Source organism: Hippichthys cyanospilos, chromosome 11 (genome assembly GCF_059441005.1).
Source record: "Hippichthys cyanospilos isolate Australia breed blue-spotted pipefish chromosome 11, RoL_Hcya_1.0, whole genome shotgun sequence".
In the NCBI taxonomy this organism is placed as follows: Eukaryota; Metazoa; Chordata; class Actinopteri; order Syngnathiformes; family Syngnathidae; genus Hippichthys; species Hippichthys cyanospilos.
Window position 1 is genome coordinate 16,151,997 of NC_142379.1, and position 17,284 is coordinate 16,169,280.

The 17,284-nt window shown below is 38.8% G+C and overlaps 1 protein-coding gene across 1 annotated transcript in view; it reads left to right on the forward strand.

Annotated features, from left to right (window-relative positions):
• grm5b (glutamate receptor, metabotropic 5b) overlaps positions 1 to 17,284 on the forward strand; it is a 62,344-nt gene that overhangs the window by 33,144 nt on the left and 11,916 nt on the right. Inside the window, exons 7-17 of the mRNA XM_088428373.1 lie at positions 3,141 to 3,376; positions 5,568 to 5,689; positions 6,651 to 6,775; positions 6,879 to 7,047; positions 7,823 to 7,949; positions 10,654 to 10,771; positions 10,997 to 11,183; positions 11,423 to 11,581; positions 13,430 to 13,555; positions 14,099 to 14,281; positions 16,399 to 16,565. Coding sequence (XP_088284499.1) covers positions 3,141 to 3,376; positions 5,568 to 5,689; positions 6,651 to 6,775; positions 6,879 to 7,047; positions 7,823 to 7,949; positions 10,654 to 10,771; positions 10,997 to 11,183; positions 11,423 to 11,581; positions 13,430 to 13,555; positions 14,099 to 14,281; positions 16,399 to 16,565 — 1,719 coding nt within the window. The remainder of the gene's footprint in view (positions 1 to 3,140; positions 3,377 to 5,567; positions 5,690 to 6,650; positions 6,776 to 6,878; positions 7,048 to 7,822; positions 7,950 to 10,653; positions 10,772 to 10,996; positions 11,184 to 11,422; positions 11,582 to 13,429; positions 13,556 to 14,098; positions 14,282 to 16,398; positions 16,566 to 17,284) is intronic.

The following is a 17,284-nucleotide window of genomic DNA, read 5'->3' on the forward strand; positions in this document are numbered from 1 at the left end:
ATACTTCAGACCAGTGTGTTTTTATGAGACATGAAGTACAGACAGTTGGTTGAGCGTGGGCTGAGATCCATGGCAACAGCCTTTGAGTCCTAGACTGAGGGAGTTGGAGAAAGGAGATCCGGAACGTCATTAGAATCAGCCATTTTGATTGAGCTAGTATTTCATCAGCCTAATCTCTGACTGCTACTTATGCCTTACACAATTGCGTATAATGTAAATGTGCGGCTTGTAGCGATCCCAGGCGACGACTCCTATACACTGTTGAGCTCTTTTGAAGCTCTTTTTATTGAAACATCGCCCACACAATTGTGTAGTATGAGTGTAATTTGAACTCCTGTGTTTGTCATGAAATCCATTCATGCTACTGCTTTGTAACTGGCATCATGTATCAAATTGATAGAATCATTTATACTGCATTTATTGGCATATTGTTACCGAATAAAATGTATAAGAAAATACAATGCCAGATATTAGTCATGCAAAACTCTCTTCTCTTGTCTTTTGTTGTTTCTTACAAGGGAAACGATCTCTGCCTTTGCAAATTATCCAGATTTTCTCGACCTAACTAACACAGCACATTATGGACACAAATACTTGCAAATCAATGTGATCCCCTGAAAGAAAAGATCCTCTGATTACATTTCACTCACTGTGTGACCGCTGATTATTATTTTTCATTTTACGGCTTGATTGAAAATGACATGATCTATGAACACATCCCTTATTTATATCTATGTTTTATCATAATGTCTCAGATTGTGATGTGATCATTGATAAAGTTACTTTGGCAGTCATTTTTGTTCATAAGAATTTAGTCAGTTCTCATTGCAGTGCAACTATTAGCCATTATTCATTATGGCTGTACTACATCTTTGTGTGTCCACTGTCAGTGGAATGTGAAATCTAAGTTTGTGTTGATATATATAAGTCTCGTTAAATGTTTATGGCATTATTGGTTAAGCAACAAAGGCGAAACATACACAGTATGTGAATATATCAATGAGAAAACTACAACAAAACATTTACCATTATTGCCGGTGAGGAATTGATTACTTGGCTTTACGTCTTTATTTTGATTTTGTCTTTGTGCATGTCCTTTTCATTTCTGATAGTCTTCAGTCAGAGACTATTTTGTTTCACAAATCCATATCAGTAAGCAAAGGCTTTTTTTCCTCCTCAATGCTTTCTCTTTCATGCCTTGCTTTGTTGCAAGACAGAATCCGTTTTTAATAATCAATAGCATCATTAGGAGAAGTTAACAAAATATATGTGTGGTTGAAGACAACTATTGGAAATGCCTCTGGTCGAGTTCACAATTTGAGATTTCAAACTGTTTAGTAAGTAGCTACATCAAGATACCAGTCTGTGTGGAGTGATGAACAGGAGAGTAGGTCATCAGGCTGCTTTATAGACATGTAATTGATTAAATCCCACAATCATAGCTCATACCAAACACAACGCCATATATTGTACACATTGCACTGACTGATTTTAAAGTATGCACAAAAAAAAATGATGAAGACAATTAAGATGATTGTATCCCTCCATGCCACCCCACTCCTCCAGTTGACATATATTGGCAAGGCCCACATGCAAAAATGAGCTTCACAGCTGTCTAGCTGCAAAGGAAGATTGTTTTTTTTTTTTTTTTGTTCATTTTATTTCTTCTTAATGTCTTCTTCACTCACAGTACCATCTGTGCATCTTTGGGCAACAGTCAATCCAAATATTCACCAAAAACCACAAACTGCGACCATGTGTTTCTCGAACATTTTATTCATCTTGCTGTAGACTGGGAGCTAAGCTACCGGCAAAATATTTAATACGGTATACTGTACAACATTTAGTTGTTAACCCAGGGTGGTGTGTGTGTGTGCTCTTGTTTTATAGCCGTCTATGTTTGTATTTGGGAATGATGCAATAGTGCCAACACAAATGGGCTTCTGCTTGTCTCTGTTCTTTACATAACCTTAAAGAGTTGAACAGAAAGAATGCAATACTTCTCCATAATATATAGCTCATCAAGTAGATTGCAACATCTTGCTCTAGCTCATCCACACAGTGATATAAACGCTTGTTGTTTTGCTTTTTTTTTTTTTTGCTTTTTTTTCAAGCAAATATGCGCAAAGCTCAGGTTTGCAGTCAAATTTCATATTTGTTAGCCTGTTACAAACAAAATTTGCATCGGCATCATCGGCATTTGCATCATCGGCATTATAATGTGTGCATTATAATGTGTCTATTACCTGGGTTCCGAAGTGATGACAAAAGTTTCAGTTGGGCGGCGGCAATTTTAATCCCCATTACATGACCATTAATGCAAACTGACACATGCACACATAATCAGATTATTTCAGGTTCAATTTTATCGCATTTCCTGGCAGGTTTTATGCATGCCACATGAATAAGATAATGGTGGGTACTAAACAGGTCTGCGTAGGCTATGCAATAACAGTTCTCAAGTAGAATATAGACAACTATTTTACATTTATTTTACGAGCCAGTTGAGTCACCAGTCGTGGTTGCAATTAGTTATCTATTTGGATCATGAGTACATTGTAGAATATTGCTCCAGTGAGGAAGTGCACATACAACCATCATTATCGTACAGCTCGATTTTAAAATATGCACACAAAAAAGTTGATTAATGATGGTGCAAAATAAACAACAATACGATGGCCTCAAATTTTTATCTGTAAATTATTTTGTGCATTTTAAAATGGAACCAACACTTACTGTAGTGTTTGCTCTATGTACACCGACATGAAAGGATCTATAAATAATAGGAAATATACTTTTAACTGTATATATTATCCCTCCTTGGATACCAAATACTTTTTAAATGCAAAAGACAGTCAAATCAATTGTGTAAAATTAGAGGAAAACTGCTAGGGAGGGAGGAAGGGAGAGAGGGAGTAAGAAAGAGGGAGAGAGAGAGAGCGATGGGGGGTGAAGATCTCAGCTGCCACCCGTTTGCATGATACATTCAGCAAAATCCTTCATAACATGTCTTGGTGGCTGTAAAAAAAGTAAAATATATCAATTCCACAGAAGCAGCTATTCATTACTTGATTTTACTCGTGATGATTGTTTCCTCGTCGTCAGAAGTGTATTCTGAGGAATTTCTGTTGTCTTGTCAGTGATGGATGGGCGGACAGGTATGATGTGACAGATGGTTACGTCAAGGAAGCTGCCGGTGGCATAACAATAAAGCTTCAATCTGCTGACGTCAAGTGGTTTGATGACTACTACCTTAAACTGCGCCCCGACAACAACCACAGGAACCCCTGGTTTACGGAATTTTGGCAACATCGCTTCCACTGTCGACTGAAAGGGCACCCACAGGAAAACAACAAGTACAACCGCACCTGTAGCAGTAAGTACAGCGTCTATCATTTATGCACCGTGTTGGTCAAACACTTTTGGTCACATGCGTTGTTTTATAGACTATGCAATAATTGTATATTGTATATTAATATTTTTCACTATCTTTTTTCACATTTAGAGAAAACACAAATCTGGAGAAAAACATTGATGGCTCAGAGAAAATAGGGGTTGTTAGAAGTTCCTTATACTCTCGTCCATGGGGTATCTGACACTGGGGAGGAAACTAGCTTTTTTTCTGTCTTTGTTAGACATAACACAGATGTGATCGGGTGGATTGGATCCTCAGATTTTTAGCATTTTTTTTTAATGGTACTCGTTTGGAAAGTTATAATTTGCTGATTGAGTGATACCATCATGACTTGTAAATTTGATATATATGAATGATTATATTGTATTGTTGAATTATGTGCAGTGCGTTTTGTTCACTAAAATAATCAATAAATTAAGCTAAGGGGGACAGATGAAGACACTATCGAAGTTTTGCTTTTGAACTTGAACTGCTATTTAACTCTGCAGGATTCTGTCTGTTATGTTGTCTCTAATCCATCCGTTTGCATACACAGATTTGTATGATTCTGCTCATAAATACCACCACTAAATCAAAATGTTGCGAAGAGCTCTTGGAAAGACATTGCTGGCACAACGAGGCAATGAAAAGAGTTGGAAGAACTTAATAGTTACTTAAAAACAAGAACAGAAGCCAAAGGGAAGAGTAGTGTTTCGGAGGAACAAAGAATTTTGGATTTCACTTCTTTTTTCATGAGGATTGTTGTATTGTAAATAGATCTACTTCTGATACAGTGAAGTGTATGCTCTATACTGTTTTCACTGCCCCCTATACTCTGGGAGAATATCGACTAAATGTGAGGGCTTATTGCGAAGAGTAAAAATGCTGCAAAATGTGTGCTGGCCAAATACCGCAAGTCTCTGCTCAGGCATTAAGCAAAAAACAAAGTTTAAGTTATACTACAATCACGTTGGTGAATAGTGTCAACTAAAGTTCCCACAGGCGCAACTGGTTAGCATGTCCGCCTCGCTGTTCAGAGGTTCGATTCTGGCTCATGCCTTCCTGTATAGAGTTTGCATGTTCTCCCTGTGCTACAGGGGTTCCCTCTGGGTTCTCTGGCTTCCAACCACATATATAAAAACATTCATGGTAGGTGTATTGCACACTCCAAATTGCCCTTGCCCTGGTGTGTTTTGGAGTTTGAGTGGTTGTTCTTCACTGTGTTCCCTGCAATGGCAACCAGTTCAGGATATCCCCTGCCTACTGTCCGAGGATGGCTGGGATAAGCACCAGCACGCCTTAGCTGCTATTTAAAATGGATGAATGAAAAAAAATAGCACATAACTCATCAGGGCAAAACATAAAATGTGACATTTTGTTTAATTTAATATTCTTTTCAGTAATCAATAGCATCAATAACACTAGTGGGCATTTATTTTACTTTCATGATGCGATGCTAATGGTTCAGACAAAATTGTCATTTAGCTGGTGATGATTTTGGAGACACATGGATTCTGTCCAACACCAATGATATTGCAGTTAGAAACCCTCACAGCTCATTTTGGATCTTATTATCTCATGCAAGTGGGTATAATGACATGACAAAACAGTGAACGCACTATGCGGGTTTATTTATTGTGTGTTTCTTTCTGAAAACGGACATCATTTTTGTGGTCAGGCCATGTTAGGAAAGAGACTTTCACCGAGATGCTTTTTACATTACCTGGCCACAAAGCACACAAACAGACCAGGTGTTCGGGTACACACCAATATCAATGCCTTTTAGATACACACGGCTCTCTGTTTATCACAGATGTCCTTTGTGACTCTGGCAGCAGCCCCCTTTATTTCTTTGTGTTCCTCCCATTCCTCTCTGTTTCATTGACTGCATTCATAGGTAAAATACTGAGAGCACTACTTCAAAGGGATCACGTCTCCAGTATTCTAATGAAATGGGATGTTAAATCCAAATGAACAGGAGGTAGAAAGAAATTAGATAGGCCAGGGAGAAGTGGTTGCTGCGGAACAACGAACGGCAGCCAAGGGGGTCTTTGATGTTGGAAAAGAAAACCTTTGTGCAATTCATTCAAAATACACAGGGTAAAATTAAATCAAGTGTTGTTCTAGTATAGCTGCCTTTTCTTAATAAATAAATTATTTTTCATTTGTGCAGAGCGAGAATCCCTCCGGCAGCAGTATGCGCAGGACACCAAGATGGGCTTTGTCATCAATGCCATTTATTCGATGGCATATGGCCTGCATAACATGCAACGAGCACTGTGCCCGGGCTATCAGGTAGGGGCTGTTCTGAATGAAAGAGGCAAACATCTCATTATGTTGCTAAAACAGGTGTGGATGCATGCAAGTTGAGATAAAACTAGGTTACGATTATAATGGGCAAATTCATGTTTATTGCAATTACACCAAATGTTAACTCATTACAGACACTTGCACTCAAACCTTTGTGAGGTTTTTTTTTTTTTTTTGAAAATGAAAGAAACTGTGGAAAAATTATCAACCCTCCATGACCCATTACCTTAACGCAGTGGAGGGGTTTGTGTAATAATCCTAGGAGCTCAGTTGTCCGAAACTTTACACACTTGGCAGGGGCACTCATGGCAAAAAGGTCTTTGGTGAAAGTCCAGACTAAGGACAGCCAGAGATTCCTTATAATAGGCATGTCCAAACCCGGTCCTCGAAGGCCGCTATCCTGCATGTTTTTGAGTTTTCTGTTCTCCCAACACACCTGATTCAAATGCTCTGCTCATCAGCAAGATCATTAGAAGCCTGATAATGATCGTGATCATTTCAATCAGCTGCATTGGATGACGGCAACATAAAAAGTATGCAGGAGAGCGGCCCTTGAGGACAGGGCTCGGACATGTCTGCCTTATGATGAGAACAACCCTTGGGTTCAGGTTTCCCTGTAGAAAATGGAAAATAGAAAATGGATGGATGGATCGATATATGAGCTTTAAGTTTTTGTATTTGCAAAATTTATCTCTAAAGCTTGGAAAAAAACAATTGTTTTTGACATCAGTTTTGTTTGTTGCACTAGTCCTGGTGCAAGGTCTTTTTGATTGATGGAAGCCCATGCCCCTTCGGAGTACTGTTGTATGCATGACACAATGTTAATAATGTTATTCATTCATTCATTATTATTGCTGATTTTCTTGCTTCAAATGCACACATGGAAAAACCTGGTATTCCGTGCTAAACTCTTGAGCTCTCATATTAATCTTTTTTGCATTTGAAGGGCCTGTGTGATGCCATGAGGCCTATTGATGGTGCTACATTGTTGGACTTCCTAATGAAAACAAACTTTACTGGAGTATCTGGGGAGGGAATCCTCTTTGATGAGAATGGAGACTCGCCTGGCAGGTATTTTTCAAGTCGCAAAGTCTTGCATGAATGTGGCTCCGTGTGACATTATTTGTTGTCGTTTTGATTATGGCAATGCACTCTCCATACTTTTGTCTTCTAGGTATGAAATCATGAATTTTAAGATGATGGGGAAAGACTACTATGATTACATTAACGTGGGCAGTTGGGACAACCGCGGACTGAAAATAGATGATGATGAAATCTGGTCAAGCAAGGATGCTGTCATCAAGTCTGTTTGTAGTGAACCCTGCGACAAAGGGCAGATAAAGGTAATGTGACTCATGAGTCAGCAATCAAGCTTAAGCTTGATTAAAAGGCCTGTATCATAGTTGTTTGAAACTTTCCACAGTTAAATATATGCATATATGATAATATCTTACCTCTGATTTACTCAAAGGTAAACAGTACTTCACGTTTAAAAAACGTAAGATGTTGATAGCAGAAGAAAAATACCCAATTGAGCAGCAATAATGTGCTGTACACCCAATGTGCGTGGTTAATTTTGATATAATGAAGCTAATGTTTACTTACAGCTATGGCCTCTTCATCGGGTGCAATTGTGGAACTTGCTCCAACTTCCATTTGTAATTGTAGTGTAAATGCACTCTTGGATTAGCCATGCAGCCAAACACCAGCTGGTTATTCAGCTGAGTGCCCAAACACCCAATTTTTGTCATTTGACATGTTTTACAGCAAGAAAAAAATAAAATAATGAAACATAGTTTCTTCTTTTTTTTTTCATGCCGACTCTCTTCTACCTAACTCGAAAGTGAAAATTGGCAGGGCTGCTCAGATAATATGGGCACATTTTTACAATGTACACAGGGTACAGGTGTGATGCAGAGGTGGTACAAGGGCCACGATGGCTTGAGATATTTGAGTACAAGAATTGTGAAATTATATTGATACGACAATTACTTTTTGGAAAAAAAACATGCACTGGACTGTATGTGTATAATTGGTTGAAAGTTATCTGGCCTGTATGTTCAGATAAAGTGAGACAATAACAATACTCTATGTTTAACTTTTTTTTTTTTTTTTAAGGTGATCCGTAAAGGTGAAGTGAGCTGTTGCTGGACTTGTACTCCCTGTAAAGAAAATGAGTTTGTGTTTGACGAGTATACCTGCCGAGCTTGTGACCTGGGTTCCTGGCCGACTGATGACCTAACAGGTTAGTCTCCGTGTTTGACTATCTGCATTTTGTGTTTCGTAAGGTTGCAAACGTAACTGAGAAAAAAAAAATGTTCCCTATAATTAAATCAACATTTCTTGCTAGTGCAGCTAGGCATGACTGTATGTTCGTCACCCTCCACAGCCGCACAGTTCTTTTTAATTTGCTGCCAATGTGATCACCAGTGTTTTAATTATTCTCCATTTAGAACAGCTCTCAATGCAAACATATTTCTGCCGCTGTGAAAATGTATTTCTACTCCGCCACTTTCGAAGCGAATGAATATTGTCTTGTTATTCTTTGAGCAGCTCATTATGCTGCCTGCCATGCAATGATTAAAACATGAATAGAATCCTGCTGAAAATTCAAATTGCGCCTCAATGGCAGAGGCGGAAGCCTCCTCACTTAGTGGAACGGGCATATTTCACAGAATAAAAGATAAACACAAAGGATTGGTGTCATTAGGGGTTTGTCTACCCCAATGGTGCTCCACTATATACTCACTGGCCATGTATGGTCTTTGTACACACGGATGAGGAACTGCTCTGCCTATTACACTTATTCAGGTTACCTTATTAATCTACATTACAAGCGGTAAGTTTGGATCTCAAATGTCCACCACCATCATTTTCAGTCTTTAATGGTTCAAGTTTGACATCTATGTAGTTGGTTGTTTGCATGCACTGGTGTTTGAAAGACAAATGGCTGAGGCACAACAGCACACGGACGTCTTGTGCTAAACTCAAATTTTGTGCCAACTGCCAATCTCAGAGGTGTTCAGGATAAAACTGTTTTCAATTTGGTTTTTCTTTGTTTTTGAGTCAGAAGCATTCCAACCTTCATCTGTTCATAGCCAGCTATTATTTCTTCTCTGTTATTTCAACCACAACAGGGAAATTGGACACTCTGAATTGCTCTAAGATGTGTTTGTGAGTATAAAAGGTTGTTTGTCTTTGTGTGCTCTGGGATTGGCTGGCGACCAGTTTAGTGTATACCCTGCCTACAGACTGAAGGCTGCTGGGATAGGCTCTAGCATGTCTGTGACCCTTTTCAGGATAAGCAGTTGACTGGATGGATGGAGAAAATTGCAAGACTTTGAGGAAATGAAGTGTGAAAAGTGTGTAGTAGCTGTGAAAATCGTGAAAATAAATAGATTGTTGGAGAGAAAGAAGAATAAAACAAGACAATACAGTTGAGACAAAATTGACGTTAACGTAAAAATGGAGCAGAAAATGGGAGAGGAGATAGAGTCTAACATAAGCAGTAGGCAGGGAGAGCGAAAGAAGCAGAAAGAGAGGATTAGTTTTGGGCTTTGAGGTTCTTCTCTGGTCAGTAAAGTTCCGGAGTCCCAAAGTTTGTATGCATTTGAAGTCTTAAATCTTATTCAGTATTGACGTAGCCCTTCTAACCCTTCGTTTTGAAGGCCTCAAATGCTGTATTTTATGTGTTCTGGTTCAGACATGAAAAGGAGGTTTTTTTAGTGGCTATTCACTTTCTGTCTTTGTGCAATGTGCTAGTGTATCAGGCCAAGAAAACTATTCAGGGACATTTACTTACAAAATTATTTTAAAGAATTTTATGAAAACATTGTGCAGTAGTTTGTACAATGTTTTGATCTTTACATCAAATACATTTCACATCAATGGGAAAGTATTGAAAGAAGACACTAGGAAGACACTGGAATTTCAGATGGTGACAACATCAAAGTTCAACATGGCTTGACCCGTTAGTTATCACACTACCAGAAGTGTGCCATCTCTTAGCTAAAGTACTGCAAGTATAATGTGGAACAAAATATCCCCAAAATGATCATAAGGCTTTAACTGTTCAGAACTATTATAGTTCATTGAGTTCATCTTGCCAGAATGACATGATTTACTTGAAATAGCCAGCCTCTTCAGACTGAGAACACAAAGCTTAATCTTATAGCACATAGGATTGTCTACCAGTAGCAGAGGTGAGATCCTTCGGCTGCCAAATTTGACACTCTCCACAGCAGGGGTGCCCAAACACCCAATATCATCTCTCAAAATCAGTCAGCAGCCTGTGATCTCCTTTTTTGTTTGCTTGTTTTTTAGGAGGGGGGAGGGGGGTCTCAACAACCTGTGAGCTAAAAATATGTTCCACCGATACAGCTCAGCACCACAACCAAGTACAATTTACGCTACCTGTCATGAGAAATATTAGGTTAGTCTGCTTTGACGGACCCCAAAATCCATGAGAGGTATTTTTACAATGGATTAATCAACATACAATGGTCCACTACACTGAGTTTTACTGCTTTAATGATTAAGAATTTAGCCTAACCATAACATGAGCGATTTAAAATATGAAGAAGAAAACACAAGAAAACAGAGTGACAGACGTATGCAGCTGCTGCTAAACGCGGCTGTAGCAAGCTGGACAATTTTAGTGACTGTGCAGAACGACCATAATTACAGCTGTCCTTGTAATTAATGGTCCGTTCTTGGCATGGTACTGCTGATAATTAAGCGCAAGTGACGACACAGCTTGGAAACAAAAGGCAAAGAAATAGACTTACAAAATATGACTGATATTTTGAAAAAAGAGAAGACTATGTTTTTCAAATCTACATGATTTTTAAAAAAAAAAAAAATCACCTAGTTACCGTGCACTTTTTAAAGTTGTCTCTTGACTTTCCTAATGGAAAGTTTCTAAACAAATTTGTTTCCACTTTATCCAGGATGCGATCCAATCCCGGTGGAGTACTTGCGATGGGGGGATCCTGAACCGATCGCTGCTGTGGTGTTTGCCTGTCTCGGGCTCATGGCCACATTCTTTGTCACTGCCGTCTTCATTAGGTAACACAGCTCTAACAATATGTCATGCACACTGGTTACATTCTATTTAAAACATAATCTTTTGTCAAACGAAATGGTAGGAAGCCATATGCAGTACCAGTGAAATTGATTCAAATGTTCTCCTCCAACAACTGTATATAATCTCTTGAATATAAATAGAATATAACCTGAAGGGTAAAGCGTTCTATTATGTGGTTCCCACCTGTGTTAAATTCTTCTGTTTAGGTTCAGGGACACTCCTGTAGTGAAGTCCTCCAGCAGGGAGCTCTGCTATATAATACTAGCAGGTATTTGCCTGGGCTACCTGTGTACCTTTAGCCTCATCGCCAAACCACACGTCATCCATTGCTACCTCCAACGCCTGGGAATTGGCTTGTCACCTGCCATGAGCTACTCTGCGTTGGTCACCAAGGTGAGGATGTGTGAAGTACTGTTATACTCAGTCTATACACTCTTTCTCTCCTGCTCTACAAGGCCAACATAGTTTTCAGGTATGGGAGCGAACAATACAAAAGGATGTACTGTACAGTACATGGCACCGACTGATCATGGAGTAGCTGGGGAGGAATAAATAAAAAAGGGCAAGATATTGACAAACTGAGTGGGTGACATTTTTAAGAGGTCTTGATATTATTTGCCTTCTACTCGTAGACCAACCGCATTGCGCGGATCCTGGCAGGCAGCAAGAAGAAGATTTGCACAAAGAAGCCGCGATTCATGTCGGCCTGTGCGCAGCTCATCATTGCCTTCCTGCTCATTCTGTTACAGCTGGGCATCATTGTAGCACTCTTCCTCATGGAGCCACCCCAGGTGAGTGTGTTCCTTCTGTTTGTTTCCTCTACAGTGACACAGCTGCAGTCTTATGCATGAACACACAAAGGCAAGTGCCTGATTTATACTACTGCTGCTACTACTACTACTACTACTCGTACTACTACTACTACTACTACTAATAATAATAATAACAATAATTCAAGTTTAGGACATTTTTTTTTATATAGAGGGAATTTTTAACCTAGCTTCAATAGACACTTTTATATTGTGCTGACACAAACATTTAATGTGAAATTCAATCAATAGATGCATCATTTTAATTACCGATAAATAAACGAAAAAAAGAAAAGACAAGGCTTTTCATTTGGCATTGTCAGTATGTTGTGGTGCACTGTTTAAGTTGAACAATCCTCCTTTGCTGCTACTGGCTTGAAATAGTAATAGAAATGTTAAGTATACAATTTACACTCTCCTACAAAATTACAAGAAAACCGAGCCAATAACTTCACATTGTTTTTGAATGAAAACATTTTGAATGGGATTTGAGAGGAATTCAAAATTTCAGCTTTTGCTTTATCACCCTTTTTTCATCTGAATCAGATATGCAATACGACTTAGTGTACTGATTGCATACTGTATTGATTGTTCAAACAATAGATCCTAAAGAATGATTGGATGACTTGTCTTAGATTTGAGCATTTGTATGAATGAATCAATCAATCAATCAAATTTTATTTGTATAGCCCGAAATCACCGAAGTCTCAAAGGGCTTCACAGATGAAAAAGGGTCATGTCGAGACTTCTTTCGAAAAAAGAAGAGAATCAGATGAACAATAATGAATAACCTACCTGTATATGAATATTATATGTAATGAGAAACATTTTTGGTAAGATAAAGCATTATAAAACAAGTAGATTCACTCAAATAAGTCTTCATACCTAATTCCAAATGATTTTTCTATTAAACCAGACAAAACATTTTTTTTTTTTCTTCAGTGTAGCCTCTTTTAGCTTTTTTATTGCTCTTGCAGAGCTTGCTGATGAGGTAATCATTTGAATCGGGTGTATGAGAGAGAATAATCCAAAACATGCAGGATTGCGGCCGTCAAGGACTGGAGTTTGAGACCTATGGGATACATGAATTCTCTCGATTGAACACATCCAATTTAAACTGAAATATGCAAACGTAAAAATACAGCACAATATAAAAAACATGTTTAATTTCAAATAATCTAACTTCATTGCAACTACTTTATGTATCAACTAAAGTTACAATTTCTCTCTCTTTATCGCTCACTCTTGCAAGTGTGCACTCTCTCTCGCTCACTGCTAGCTCCTAGCATACATGCAACGGTCGCCCGCCCTGTGGCCTACCGTTTTTCGAAAGCCAAACTCTTCCTACACAACCCCCATGGTTTGTTTGGACAAGGAAAAAGTTTAATTGGTTGGCCACTCTACAATTAATGGGTGAGAGCGACATCACATAAAAAGCTTCACGGCAGTAGCATATGGTAGCATTTTAGCTAGCAGGAAGTGAACAACAAGAGCTGTAATGTGATTGGCTGCTGCAAGGAGAACTCAAGGATGATACACAATGAGAGGGGTTCAGCTGAACAGTACAGTTGCCCGTTAAGGCAGACGACACGTGAGGGGAACGAACTTACTGGTTTTGACTGATTTGGACAGTGTTGAATAACTTTGACTTTTAAAATCACGATATATTGATATATCATTAAACTCAAGGAATTAGAATTAAAATATAGTTTTGTATGGGATTGTTGTAGACCCTCTTCCTGTAGGAAAGTAATTCATATTCATAAAAGCTTGCATAAGCCTTTCTAAGTATGCATCAAAACTGCTTTTTGGTTTAATCTTTCCACACAGGTGATCCATGACTACCCCAGCATCCGTCAAGTCAACCTCATATGCAACACCACTAACTTGGGTGTGGTTGCTCCTCTGGGATACAATGGCCTCCTCATTTTAAGTTGTACCTTCTATGCCTTCAAGGTAGCAACTGGTCCTTCCTTTTCTTACGTGTTGTACAGTATGTACAAATTAATATGATTTTTGATGGCCTGGCTACTTACCTAGATTTGAGGAAAAATGTGATTGAATGGCATAATAAACATTGCATTGTCACATTTAACTCATGAACTGAAAGGTAATGGTAGAGTCACAGCTACAGTAAGTCTTGTTTGAAGAACGATGGATTTAAACTTAGTTTTTATTTGAGAAAACTCACATAGCCTGGTAAAAAGAATTGAAATGCTGTTTGGTGTTAAAACACAAGCAATAAAGGTAATGGGATTTTTCTCAACGCAAATTAAAGTCCATGTTTGAGTATTTGTGGCTTGTAGCCATCAATTTTCTCCGGTGTTTGAAAGCAGAACAACAACAAATTCGACAAAACAATTTGGTGACTTGGGCTGTGCTTACGTATAATGACAAAAATGGCCAGAGTTCATTGTCTTGACTCCATTAATATAATTGTGATGACAATGATTTGAGTACAAAGAAAAAGCTATTTGTTCATACTTGTCTCTCTTCAAGACACGCAACGTTCCTGCCAATTTCAACGAGGCGAAGTACATTGCCTTTACTATGTACACCACCTGCATTATATGGCTGGCCTTTGTTCCCATCTACTTTGGCTCCAATTACAAAATAATCACCATGTGCTTCAGCGTCAGCCTCAGTGCTACAGTGGCCCTTTGTTGCATGTTCGTACCAAAGGTAAGTTGATGAATTAGTCTGAACAAATTTGCTCTATTTGTTGTTTTGACTAACCCTAACCCGAGTATTTGTCTTTTGGCAAAGGTGGGTTGTTCATCAGTAGTGAGGACTGTTGACTTTGATCTTTGATTAACCCTAACCTGAGAGTCTTTTGACAGAGGTGGGAAGTTTGGCAGTACCGGCGGACTGTTGACAGACCGGTGTTTTGCCAATGGACTGACAAATGATAAAAACATTTTTAAAATGATGGACTGAGCCCGACGGAAAAGTGTATTTCATCCGTCATTTTAAACCGCGATCGTCACCACCTGTCACCTTCAACACAATAGTTTACCTCATCCTGTTAAATCTTCCAAATTTCTGAGATATGTTTGAACTGCCATATAATTGGGGGACTGAAAGCATAAGCACAGCCTACATAAGTAGCAAGCGTATACACACTGGCAGGATTGACTAAGTAAGTGCTTGAGCATTATGATTCAGCAAGCACAATTGAGAGAGAGAAAGTGTCATTGTACTGTACTGACCAAGACAATCCCCTCATTGAAGGTTAGCCAGCATGGCTGGGAAGTCATTGTTTGTGCTACTTTACAGAGTCATGGTTTCATTAACTGAACTGCATACTGCAGAGAATCTTGCTCAGCAATTCCTTACACAGGCCTAAAGTAAAAACACAATGTTTAGAATTAAATATTAAGAGCTTTTTCTTTTATTATGCTTTATAAAAAAGGATTTGAATGACTAAATCACCTGCACATAGTTTCACCTGCACAAAGCATTCTGGGGTGCCTTTCCATTCAAGTAACCAATTGGCACATTGCAAAGTGACATAGCAAAGTGATCTCACTCTGGTTGGCTCATAGCCAGGATATCCAAGTTAAGATGATAAGAAATGAAAAAAAGGCATTATCTACTAAACTAAGCTCAGTGAAAACTTGCTTTTTACTTGTAGTGCATGTGACAAATGATACGTATCACATTTGAATTTTGTTTCATGTTGCCGTTTTTGAGAGAGATAAGTGTGCGTGACTCACAATGATGTGTATATGCGCTCTAGTGGGCATGAACGCTTATTGCAGGTCAGTACCCACGGAACACACACTAGGCACTGTGGCGTGAGATTAGTTATTTATGTGTTAAGATGGTCTGCTTTTTGTTAAAGTTCAAGCTTTAGAGAGTACTGCTTAATAGTATTCTTTCAAGGGATTCATTGTTTTTAATTTTTTTAGTAGGATGAGACAGGTTTAGTTTTTGGAGGGAAGGGGGAGATGATGACGGGGGCTGGATGACAGACCAATAATTGGCTGATGGAACGACGGACCGACAATTAAATTTTTTTTGGCTCTACCGACCTGCTAAAAAATGTAAAAAGCCCACCTCTGTCTATTGCACTCTATTATTATCCAGATCAATTTCTGTATAATACATAACCCCTGTGCGATATCATGTCCAATTCTTTGACTTTCAACCTCAAAGGCATGATACATCAAATGGAAAGCATTGAAAACAACAAAAGGGAGCTGAAATTACACCCAGATGGTGAAATCATGTCAAAGTTCAAAATGGCATGACCACTTAGTCATCACATTTCCAAGAGCGTGGCATCTCTTGGCTCAAACTGCGAGTGTGGAATGTGGAAGAATATCTCCAAGATTTGGACACATTATTGCACAAGATAACTATTCTTGCTCCCCTATTTGCTGTGAACGAGTCCTATTTAAAAATTACAACTTTTCTTGACTGTCCTACCAGGTCAAATAAAATTTAGAAAAGATTGGTTATCCTCCCTGGTGAGGATAAGTTGTTTTCCAGGATTACTCAGATTTTAGAGATTTTGTACGATTGAAACCTAAAATGTCCCGTTCTTCTAATTCAAATCACAAATAAAACAATGACTATTCCCTAAAAAAACAAAACATCCATCCATCCATTTTCTAGAGTCGCTTATCCCAACAAAAACAACAAAAAAAAAACTTTTCAAATGAATTTACTGCTGGTCCCTCAACTAGCACAAAAAAATAATTTGCTTTGATTTTGCATCATATGATTTATTGAAATCTGCAACCCATCCAGAAGCTCATTTAAAGTTTAACATGTTGTGCTTTCTGTCATCAAAGGTGTACATCATTCTGGCAAAGCCAGAGCGAAACGTGCGCAGTGCCTTTACCACCAGTACAGTGGTGCGCATGCATGTCGGCGATGGCAAATCATCTTCAGCTGCTAGCCGCTCCTCCAGTCTGGTGAACCTGTGGAAACGCAGAGGCTCCACTGCTGAGACTCTAAGGTAAATGTGTGTGTGTGTGTGTGTGTGTGTGTGTGCGCGCGTGCGTGCATGTGTGTGTTTGAGCCCACTAAAAGATTGATTTACTGAAACTCCCTACTCGATTGTTCTTCTGACCCTAACATGAACTGCAGACAATTGGCTAATGGGGACACAGCAAAGACAGATATCGGAATGAATTAAGTAGAAGGGACAAAAAGGGGGGAAATTGGAGAGCAAAATCAGAGTGTATTCATAAAGAGATGAATGGAATGAAGAGAGATGCAGAAAAGAGTAAATAAATGACGTGTGTGACATTTTCAGCAATCTTCGAGCCATCATCTTGTCATCTAAGGCAATATGCAAAGGCTCAAATAAACCAAGTCAATGACAGACAGCCGCTGAAAAGGGAAGAAAAAGGGAGCGGTCTTTTTGTCAGACGGTTTGATCAGTTCACCCGGCTTGCCAAGCAACATTTCAATAATGCACTCATAAGAAATGTCAGGAGTGCATTCTTCTGTTTCTTGGTAGTCCCCACAGCACATCTTCATCTGTTTGAGTCCTTTTAAAACAAACAAACAAAAAATACTGCGGTTGTTTGAAATCAGTGTCGTGGTGTGTCTTGTCGATCTGCGCAGTTAGAAAAATAAGAGATGAGAGGCACTGGGTATTTTCAAAGAAGCAGAGATTTGATGTTTCTAAATGCTTTATGTGCTTCACCAACTACAATCAATATTCAAGAT